At 34.8% G+C, this 10599-nt stretch overlaps 2 protein-coding genes across 8 annotated transcripts; one reads left to right on the top strand and one right to left on the bottom strand.

Moving 5' to 3' along the window:
- Window positions 883–6106, top strand: LOC107608890. 7 transcript variants are annotated; one of them, XM_021107438.1, is made up of 13 exons: window positions 883–1189; window positions 1292–1325; window positions 1997–2071; window positions 2144–2179; window positions 2392–2496; window positions 2700–2917; window positions 3430–3610; window positions 3739–3836; window positions 3966–4053; window positions 4845–5013; window positions 5411–5503; window positions 5596–5661; window positions 5752–6106. In XM_021107438.1, the coding sequence occupies exons 9-13, from the start codon at window positions 3977–3979 to the stop codon at window positions 5935–5937; spliced, it is 591 nt and encodes a 196-aa protein (XP_020963097.1). In that variant the 5' UTR covers window positions 883–1189; window positions 1292–1325; window positions 1997–2071; window positions 2144–2179; window positions 2392–2496; window positions 2700–2917; window positions 3430–3610; window positions 3739–3836; window positions 3966–3976; the 3' UTR covers window positions 5938–6106. The 7 variants fall into 7 exon arrangements, with proteins under 7 accessions (XP_020963097.1, XP_016166145.1, XP_016166143.1 ...); XM_016310659.2 differs by lacking the exon at window positions 3430–3610; XM_016310657.2 differs by having other exon boundaries at window positions 3739–4053.
- Window positions 7569–8249, bottom strand: LOC110264495. Its single transcript, XM_021106672.1, has 2 exons — window positions 7945–8249; window positions 7569–7860 (listed from the first exon to the last, which is right to left on the bottom strand). The coding sequence occupies exons 1-2, from the start codon at window positions 8189–8191 to the stop codon at window positions 7571–7573; spliced, it is 537 nt and encodes a 178-aa protein (XP_020962331.1). The 5' UTR covers window positions 8192–8249; the 3' UTR covers window positions 7569–7570.

The raw sequence follows: 10599 nt of genomic DNA, 5'->3' as shown, positions 1-10599 counted from the left end.
CCATGTTAGCTTAGGGATCCTCCCCATGATGTATTTTTTTAGCTTGAGGACATGTCGGGATGGCTACATAACCGACAGTTGATATCAATAGCCATAGGACAGGCATGCATCATGTGCATATTGTTTGGATTGCTTGCTTGTGAATTGTTTGGGATTGCCTTCGTGATTATAATCTGCTACTTATTATAATTGTTATCTGCATTACCTGTAAATTACCTGTGTTTGCTTATCTGTCTGTGCATATTCACCGGAGATGGAGGAATGGAGGAAGGATAGAAGGGTCTAGTGTTTAGGTCGAGTTTTAGTTAAGTTTCGGAACCCTTAGAAGGCCACCCTTATGGTTTCTGTTTAATATATCTTAAACTTTATAATCTGAGTGTGGCGTTCTAGGATTGCCTCTGGCATTCCCAGGACCTTATATCTTATATGCATGGCACCTTTACCATGCTAAGAACCTCCAGTTCTCACCCCATACTATGTTGTATTTTTCAAATGCAGGTCGAGAGGCTCCTCGTTAGGCGTTTTGAGGCGGAGTAGTTCCTGGGTTTATTTTGATATATAGCTTATGTACTACTAGAAAACTAGTTATTACAGATGGATATTTCCGACGGATTTTATCCCACTGAAATACAGAGGGAATTTCAGAGGAATTTTTTGTCGGAAAACAAAAAAAAATGAATTAGCATAAATTACAGACGGAAAAAAAAATCCGTCGATAATTCTGTCAGAAAAATTAATTTTTTTCCGTGAAAAATGGTTACAGATGGAAAATCCGTCTGTAACTAAATAAAAAAATATAGCATTTTATTAAATTATTACAGACGGATTTTTCCGTCTGTAATTTAAAATTTTCCGTCGAAAAATATTAAAATAAGGGTTGTTACCAAAAAGCTCTGCATTTCAATCACGATTACAAATCTCTACGCTCATCCCTTCCATATCCTCCATTAGCGGCGCATCTCAGCTTTGGTTCAGTCACACTGAAGCTCCGTCACACCCCTTCCAATGGATCTTCTCCGTCACGCTCTCTTCCGTTCCTCCTCCTCCTCCGCCGCCGCCTCTATTGCCATTGTTTGATCGTTCCTCTGAGTTTTCGTCTTCTTCTGTCGCTGCCGCCACCGCTTGCGTTGCACGATCTCTCTCTATCATCCCTTGCGTCGCACGAGCCCCCTCCTTGCTGTTGCTTAGGGTTCAATTTTTCTGTACCAATTTTAGGTTTATCAATTTTTCCTCGCAGATTCTATCTTCTTGTTGTTATTGATGCTGATTGAGCTTCTTGTTCCTGTTTCAGTTTTCTATCACATGCTGGTATCTCGAAACAGATGGTAATTTTGCCCTTTCCATTCTCTTTCTTCTGTTTAAATTTTTCTAATTTCCAGCTTAGGGATTTGATGACCTGTTCTGAGCTTGTTCCATGATTCTACTCTATTTGTGATTTTTTTTTGTGTAGATAAATGCATTGCTTTCAATCATTCATCTTAGTATTTTTCGTTCTTATACAATGTGTGAAACACTTGGATTTCAATTTTATATATATAGCTTGAAGAGGCTTTCTGAAACTTTTTCAGTTTCACCATTGTAACGCTGGTTTAATCTATTTCCTCTCATATTGTATGCATGTTTGTTTATTCTGTTTGGTTAATTGTTTTTGAAACCCTAGAATTGCACATTCTTCATTAATCAATGTTCTAGCAATACAGTGAAATTCGTTGAACTCTTATAAATATAGAATTGAATTGAACTTCTAGATTATGGCTTCTCTTAATCACTTATTGCACCAGATAGATATATCTATGCAGAAATTGTATTATTAGGATTATTTATTGCAGTATTATTCTCTCTTCTGTGATTTGGAAGTTGTAGAAGTAGTTAGGTGATATGTTAAGATAGAATATTGGAAGGTTCCTTTTTTTTCCTTCTGTTTTATGACCTTCTTTTCAGCTTAAATATTAATGGAAAATAAAATTAACTTTGTCTATGATCTACTTGGCTGAAGAGTGAGGAGCAGATACTCCGGGATGATATCAAGTTTGGTGGAAAAGCCCAAACAGCTTTTCATGAAAGATATCAGGTTAGTGCACTGATTGATTCTATGGATTTGTCAAATAGAAATTTGTTACTGACATGGTTATTTTGGTGGCAGGATGCTGTCCAAGTATAATGTCACTACCACGTTAAGGTTGGTTTCAAATTAAGAAGGAACATGATTTATTTCCTTTTTTCTTTTCGAAGGTGTTTTTGTTTTTGGTATATATACTGCAAATGAATTTGATTTTCACTTTTTGGATCTGTTTGGTTTATGCTTTTATTTTCTGTTTGGTACAAGAGGTATGCATTTCATGCAAAGATTGCAAATGCTGATTAGTTTTGTTGGCTTATATGATTTGGCAGGTCTCAGGACAAACCTCTGGCTGCATGGTTATTTACACAGGTTGTAGAGGTAGTGCAAGCTGTAAGATGACCAATGCTAGGGGGGAAGTTAAATACCCAATCAAGGTTGGTTTTTCGAATTCCTTTTCATCTTATTATTTATATGGCTTGCTCCTAGGTGAAACTAAAACATTCTATTTTCAGCATGAGTTGAGAATTTGTGATGTGTACTTCAATTAGTTAAATCTTGCCTTTACGTGCTTTAATTATCACGGTCATTCTCTGGATTTTATCCTCTGTCCTTTTTTTTTGGTTCACCATTATTATAGGGAATCAATATATTGAAGGCTCATGGAAAAAGTGCTAGAGACGGCTTTCTGATGAATGGTTTTCCTCTAAATACTGGCCGTGCAGCTCAAGGAATGCCTCTTAAGGTTGCCCCTGCAAAAATTGCATGTCTTGATTTTAATCTTCAAAAGACTAAAATGCAATTGGGTGTTCAAGTATTAGTTACTGATCCCAGAGAGCTTGAGAAAATTTGTCAAAGGTAATATTAGTACAATTTATGCTTAAATCTTCTATCAGTGACATATGATCATGCTTTCTCAAGCTTAGTTAACTTGGAGAAATTGGACTTAGAGAGGTGTTCAGAGATTCATAGTGAATTTGTTCATCTTAAAGATTTTTTCCTAATATTCTGCTCTATCTTTTAGATCCTGAACTTAGCTTGTTATTATTGTAAATTTGTAATGATGATAACCTCTTGTTTAAGGTCAGTTCTACATACAAATTTAAGTATGAGACAGTAATGATTGGTGGCTTGGCATGAACTTTATCACGTGGGAAGATCCATATGATAATTATCTTGAATTATCTAGTCTCGTTGTATTCTTTGAATACATAGCTTTAGTCGAGGCATTTATTTTATTATTGGTTATGTTGTTCGAAGACTTCTGGTTAGTTTTCTAGCCTACAGTTAATGGCTAGGATAGGTGCTACTCTCCTATCAGGAGCCCCTTTTTCGGTACAAAAAAGATTAGTGGTTTGGCTGTATGGCAGGCTGGCAGGCTACTAAGTCATGGCAATGGTATCACCATGCCCCAAGGAGTAGCAATGGCTTACAGATTAACTGCCAACCTACAAGAAATCAAGATCAATGAGGGAATGCTATGCGATCATAGCTGTTGAGCCAATCAAGATCAAGATTCATTTGAATTTGAGATTGCTATGTTGTGTGCTGGTGCGGTTGCTTATTCGTAATTCTTATCTGATGTTTAATCTGTTTTGAGGGAGGGGTAGCTTTATGTGTCATTTTTTATTAGTTGTGTTCTTATTTTGGGGATTTTTTGGATGGTGTTGTTTTTGTAGGGATCTCCTGGAATTGAAGATAGCGACAAGTCTGAGGCGCATTTGACTTCAGCTGCTGCTTCTGTGGAGGGTTAAATTCAGGCGCATTTAGCTGTCTAGTATGAATATAAGATTTGTGTTTATTTTTTATAAGTTAATGTGCTACTGGTTCTAATATGAATATAAGATTTGTGTTTATTTTGAGTTACATGACTTGGTTGCAATACCGGATTTGGTAAACAAAGCAGATGTGGAAAGTATGGAAAGAAATGGTTATGAAAACCCTTCACTTCCTACTGTACCAGAGACACATTATGTTGAGACAGCTAGTCATAGGTATGTAAACTATATTCTTCCTTCAGTTTTGTAAATTAATGAAACACAACGATTGTGAATGCTCGACATCTTATCTGAAAGTAGAAACCAGTATAGATGTGATTTTTTCTAGGTTTCATCATCATTTGTTTTGGATACTTGCATGTGAACAGGAGAAAAAGTTCCACAGTAGAGTTTTGCATATGACCCTGGTCACCTATTAATAAGATAAGTTAACCATATGCATATCATACATGAGATTTAACTTTTTGTGAAACTTGAATCCTAAATGATGGATGGTAAATATGCCAACTAGTAATGCTGGACATTAAATCAAGGAACTCATGGAAAAGTGCATAATTTTTAACTTTTTGTGAAACTTGAATCCTAAATGATGGACGGTAAATAAGCCAACTAGTAATGTTGGACATTAAATCAGGGAACTCATGGAAAAGTGCATAATTTTTTTGTTGTCTTAATTATTAGAGTTTCTTTTGGATACTCCTTGAAAATCATTCAATTGTTCACAATTTTTCCCTCTTTATACTAATACTTGCCACATAACTATAGATTGTGAGTTAATTTAGAATATGAAATGGGTTTATTCGTCATTAACAAAATTTAATCCTGAGATATATTATTTAATTTATTAAATATTGTTAGGCTTATCTATGATTAAAATATTTAGTTACTCGAAAAATGCTGAAATGGGAAATTTGTTGCAATTCACTCTTCACCAATTTTTCTTATGCATATAAATGTTAACCAATGATTATCTCTTATAATTCCCTCTGCTTTGTTGGAGGGAACAGCATTGGTAGTCCTCGTCGAACTTTGTCATTGGTTGCCACCACTAGTTCCTCAAAGCTTGGAAGAGAGAGTTTCATAGATCTTAATCTCCCTGCCCCAGCCGAACAAGATGATGCGAACCAATTCGAGAATTCCGCGATTTCTGATGCAGAGTTTGTGAATTCGGCGAAGGTTTTTCCTAGATGAAAGTTTTTTTTTTTTTCACGATGATTATAATGATTATCTTGGTTGTTATTGATCCAAAAAGGTACTAAAAGTTTTGGTTCAGTATTTTTCTCTTTTTTCTATGTTCTCTTCTCAAGAACAATTTTTAGATTTGTTCAGTTACAGCTAATTGGAGTAATATGGTTTACTCTATAGTTGTTATTTACTTAATAATTTCAATATCAATTATCATTATTTACATCGATGTTTGTATTCATATATCTTGTTGAAAATGTTGTCTCAATTTTATTTAGTGGAACATGAATAATTGCCATACTTCATATTTGTTTTATGAATTACACACAATTTTCGCAATTTGAAATCAACTATACTTAACTAATGTAATGTAATTGTAATATTTCAGGCTCTTGACACCTTCAACACTGCAGTAGTTTCTCCTATATACTGTGTCATGTTCACAACACTTACCATCCTAGCTAGTGTGATAATGTTCAAGGTATCATCAACTAATTTTAGCATTTAAGTTTTAGTCTCTGTGTATTTCAGTTGCATTATAATTACAAAACATATTCTTTTGGAGTCTGCCAGTTGAGAAATGAAGTTAATAAACTGGAGGAGAGGCTTGGAGTTACTGATGATCATCTCAAACAAAAGGTGCTCTATAGTCTGGTCCTGTTATTTCATGGAATTTGAAATCATGTTTAGTATATCTAAATGCATGTTTTTAAATCTACTGCCATGCAGAATATGAAAATCAAGAAACTGGCAAATGAAAAGAAATGTGCATTGGCTACACAATATGCGGCAGAAGCAACTCTTAGAAGGGTACATGCAAATCAAAAGGATGATGATATTCTCCCAATTGACAGCATCATTACTCCATTTGAAGCTGAGATTAAAATATACAAGAATGAGTTACAAATAATGTAACTCCCAGCAAGGATGCATTTGTCAAATAATTAATTAATTTAATGTAACTTCTTCTTCCTCTTTATATGATGCTATAAGAACAATACACTGAGTATATGTTTTGAATTATAGTTGATGTATCAACACATTTTGTTGATGTATAGTTATTTATTATTATAGTTGATGTATCAATACACTTTGTTTATTTTTTGAATTATATTGGCTTCCTTGATTATAGTATTTTTCTTTTAGTTCGATAATATAATAAATTTGTTTATTTTTTGAAATATTATAAATATTCGAATACAAATTAGATAAAAAATTTATTTATTAAATTTATATTTATTTTGTATGAAAAAATGTGTATTTTGTAAAGAAAAAATCTAAAAAAAAAATTTACCTTACTGATGGATTTACAGACGGAAAATTCGTCTGTAATTACAGACGAAAAATTCGTCTGAAAATTTTTCTGTAATTACAGACAGAAAATTCGTCTGAAAATCTGTCTGTAATTACAGACAGAAAATCCGTCTGAAAGTGCGTCGCCATTGGGAAATGGGTAGAAAATTTAGAGAGGGAAAATCCGTCGGTAACTGGTAAAAATCCGTCTATAATTTTTTGACGAAAAAAATTCGTCGGTAAATAATTTTCGACGGGGCTTTTACAGAGGGACAAAATCCGTCGGTAATTTCGTCGGTAACCAAAAATCCGTCTGTAATAAAGACTAAATCCGTTTGTAAATCTGTCTGTATTAATCCATTTTCTAGTTGTGTGTATATACATATACTTAACTCTCTCCGATTGACTTGTTATTTTGTTCCTCTTAGAGGCTAATGGAGAGCTAGGGTTTTATTTATGTATTTTGGGCTTTGGGATATGCATATATGTATGTAAATATTCTCCGGCCAGCCTTGACTTTGCAGGCTGAGTTAGGAACTTGTTATTATGTATCTTTTTGGCTCTTTACTCTTAGTTTCTGTTTATATTATGTTCGCTGACTTTCGGTTTCTTCACACGCAAGTTATCTCGTTTTCTAAGCGTTGCGCTTTTACTTTGCGTTTTAGTTTTACCCGTTTTTCAAGGCTCCTAGTTAAATATCTCTTTTACTATATATACTTTTAGAGGTCGTAATACCTTGCTATCTCAATCTTATGACTTAAGCATAAGATTAAGTGTGGTAGGGTGTTACAAATTTCACATGTCCCATCTCAAATCAGCCCATATTAAATATTCGTTGCTAGTTAGAGATGATAATGAATACTTGTGGGGGCGCGACGGGTCTCCTTTCCCGTCCCTCACTCTCGTTTTAAAAAAAGGAAAAACAACCATTTGTACCCATGAACTTTACGAATGCTGACAAAAGTACCCATTAAAGAAGGAAGCTAACGCTGGATCCATCAAAGATAGATTCCGTACGACAAAAGTAGCCAAATCCTAAAATGTTGACTTTTTAATAAAATTCCAGAATTACCCCCACCATTATCTTCAACCCCTCCTCTCTTCTTTCCCAAATCTCAAACACCTCCATTACGTAAAAATCCTAATCTCAATACCTAAAAACCCCAAATTATCATTTTCCTAACCCTAATCTCAATACCCCTTTTAACAAATTTCAACCCTCTCTTTATTCTTTTCATCAATTTTACCACCTCCTTCACCAACACGTGTTGATGGTGTATTGAGTTTGTGCTTCCCCACTGCCGTCGGCGGAGCCTTCTCCTCCTGCTGCTGTAACTTCCGGCTGAGAGCAGTTTTGGAAGAGGTAGTCTCCCGATGAGTTGGCACCGTAATCATAATGATGATCGGCGAAGGAGTGTCCACCGAGGAAGTTCTCGAGCTTGGGTTGTTGGTAATGGTGGTGGTGATTGTTGTCGACATTGTTATTGTTGTTGCATGAAGTTTCCAATAGCAGGTTTTGGTTGATGTAGTTATTCTCCTTCCAATCTATGATGATAAAGAAAAATTAAAAAAAAAAGAGTAATTTGTAATAATAATAGAGAAATTAAAAGAGAAAAATAATTATTAAACCTTGATGAGTAGAAAGGTGATGATGATTGTTGAAGGGTTTTTGATAGATGGGAAAAGGAGGGAGGTTGAGAGTAGTAGCGGCATGAGTGGAAGGAGTGAGATCGAAGCAGTTTCCATCATCAACAGCAGTTACATCATCTTGTGCAGTGGGATTGAATAGCCCAAAACGAGTTTGATGATGATGAGTAGTAGTAGTGTGTTGTTCTTGAGGGGAGAGAGAGAAACCCAGCAAGTTCATTGAAGCCATAGAAGAAGAAGAAGAAGAAAGGTTAAATTGCTGAATAAAGAGAGGGTTGAAATTTGTTGAAAGGGGTATTGAGATTAGGGTTAGGAAAATGATAATTTGGGGGTTTTTAGGTATTGAGATTAGGGTTTTTAGGTAATTGAGGTGTTTAAGATTTGGGAAAGAAGAGAGGAGGGGTTGAAGATAATGGTGGGGGTAATTCTGGAATTTTATTAAAAAGTCAACATAAATTTAGGATTTGGCTACTTTTGTCGTACGGACTCCATCTTTAATGGATACAACGTTAGTTTCCTTCTTTAATGGGTACTTTTGTCAACGTTCGTAAAGTTTATGGGTACAAATGGTTGTTTTTCCTTAAAAAAATGTCTCCCGTTCCATCTTCATCTTCGTCTCAAATCTCTATGTAATTATCCCCTTAAAAAACACATATATTCACAAATATCTTCTTTAAAAAAAAAAGAAATCATAATATAATAATCACAAAATAATTAATTCAATATAATTCAACATAATTCATAACATATTCATTATGAAAATTAAAATTTAAAAAAGAAAAAATAAAAAAAACATCTTCTAATATAACAACAGAACAAAATTTTTTGAGACAAGACTCAGCGATATAATGACAAACTTGAGAGATAGAAAAAGTCAATTATAGAGAGAGATCCAAAATCGAGCCTCAGAATGAGTTTGAATGAAAAAAAAGGGTTCGAATCGGAGGCAGAAATTAGGGTTACTAATGAATTTATGTATATATAAATTAGAATAAATCAATAATTTCATATGCGCATTGATTTAATGGGTCCCATGGGTAAGAATGACAATAAGTCTCCATGGGCGGGAACCCCTCCTCAACCCCGTCCCTGTTTAGTAAAATGCCCCGGTCTTCGCTCCATCCCCGTCACGGATCCTCGTTTATTTCTCCTTGCGGGGAGGCAGGTATTCATAAATATTATTAAGTTTTATTTTTTTAAAAAAATTAACACAATCATAACAAAATCATATACAATTCAACCATATATATCTAATCAAATACAAATTTAACATAATAACATACACATAAAATTTTGAAAATATAAATTAAAATAAAATGAATTAGAGTTGCTTACATAATTTATATATAAGGACATTTAATTAAATTTTCTTTCGTGAAAATTTTATGGTCCCCATGGACGGATACCTCAATCCCTGTCCTCATTCCCATTTATTCATGTGGCGGATGATGAGAGAACTTTTGCGTGGTCTAGAAATTTGCGGATAATCCTCGTTGCAAGTATAGTTTCTAAACCTTCAAAAGTCCTTTCATACAAACGTTTTGGTTGTCACAAGTAACAAACCCCTAAATAAATTGATAACCAAAGTATTCAAACCTCGGGTCGTCTTCTTAAGGAACTGCAGGGAAGTATGTTCTTATTATTGGTTATGGAGATTGTAAATTGGGGTTTTGAGAATGAGGAGCGAATAGTCTAATTAGCAAATAAAGTAAGTGAAGAACAAGCAATTTAAATGGCAAGGTATGAGAAATTGGAGGTCCTATCCTAGTTATCCTTATCAATGATGATGAGAATTGAATCTTAATTCCACTTTTTTAACCTTTACTAAGATAAAGGAAGGTCAAGGGATTAATTGGTTTGATCTACGGATCCTATTTATTTCCTAAGAAAAGATTGAGATTATTGAAGTTCAATTTAATTAACAAAGATAACAATTATCAATCATGTTTGAGTTTGATAACTCCTGAGTTACTGATTTCTTAACCAAGACCAAAAGGAGAAAAGTAAATCTACTGGAATAAAAATGTCTTCAGATGGGAATAACAATAATGTAAATAAAAGAAAGCAATATTAAACTGAAATACCTCAAATAACATTAATTCAAAAGTGTAATCTGTAACATGGAAGAATTCATAAATTAAATTGCAAAAGTAAATAAAAGGGAATATTGAACCTGATAAAGAGATAATCCTGAAAGCGAATAAAATCCTAATTCTAAATCCTAATCTTAAAGAGAGGGGAGAGAGGAGAGAACCTCTCTCTCTAAACTAAATATAAATCATGAAAACTAACTAAAGTGGAGACTCTCCTTGAATGGATGCATTCCCCCACTTCATAACCTCTGGTCTAGGCCTTCTGAACTTGGATTTGGGCCAAAAAGGGCTTCAGAATTCACTATGAGCGTTTTCTGCAATTTCTGGTGCGTGGCCTCTGTCACACGTCCGCGTGGGTCACGCGGTCGCGTCATTCGGAGTTTTCCTTGTCACGCGGTCGCGTCAGTCATGCGACCGCGTCATATGTGTTTCGCTCGAGGCGCGCGGTCGCGTCAGTTATGCGGCCGCGTCAATGTCTTTTCGCGCTGGCATGCGGCGGCGTCACCCATGCGATTGCGTGGTTGCCAGTTTCTTCAAAAACTCT

The sequence above is a fragment of the Arachis ipaensis genome, chromosome B07 (genome assembly GCF_000816755.2).
Source record: "Arachis ipaensis cultivar K30076 chromosome B07, Araip1.1, whole genome shotgun sequence".
NCBI lineage: Eukaryota > Viridiplantae > Streptophyta > Magnoliopsida > Fabales > Fabaceae > Arachis > Arachis ipaensis.
This window is presented reverse-complemented; position numbering and strand designations above follow the sequence as displayed.

Excerpts from the sequence above, each read along its gene's own strand:
- LOC107608890 (XM_016310659.2), top strand. The coding sequence starts at position 3,977 with ATGGAAAGAAATGGTTATGAAAACCCTTCACTTCCTACTGTACCAGAG. Across the intron at positions 4,054-4,844 it reads GTTGAGACAGCTAGTCATAG|CATTGGTAGTCCTCGTCGAA; the intron begins GTATGTAAACTA and ends TGGAGGGAACAG. Across the intron at positions 5,014-5,410 it reads AGTTTGTGAATTCGGCGAAG|GCTCTTGACACCTTCAACAC; the intron begins GTTTTTCCTAGA and ends GTAATATTTCAG.
- LOC110264495 (XM_021106672.1), bottom strand. The coding sequence starts at position 8,191 with ATGGCTTCAATGAACTTGCTGGGTTTCTCTCTCTCCCCTCAAGAACAA. Across the intron at positions 7,861-7,944 it reads TCACCTTTCTACTCATCAAG|ATTGGAAGGAGAATAACTAC; the intron begins GTTTAATAATTA and ends TTATCATCATAG.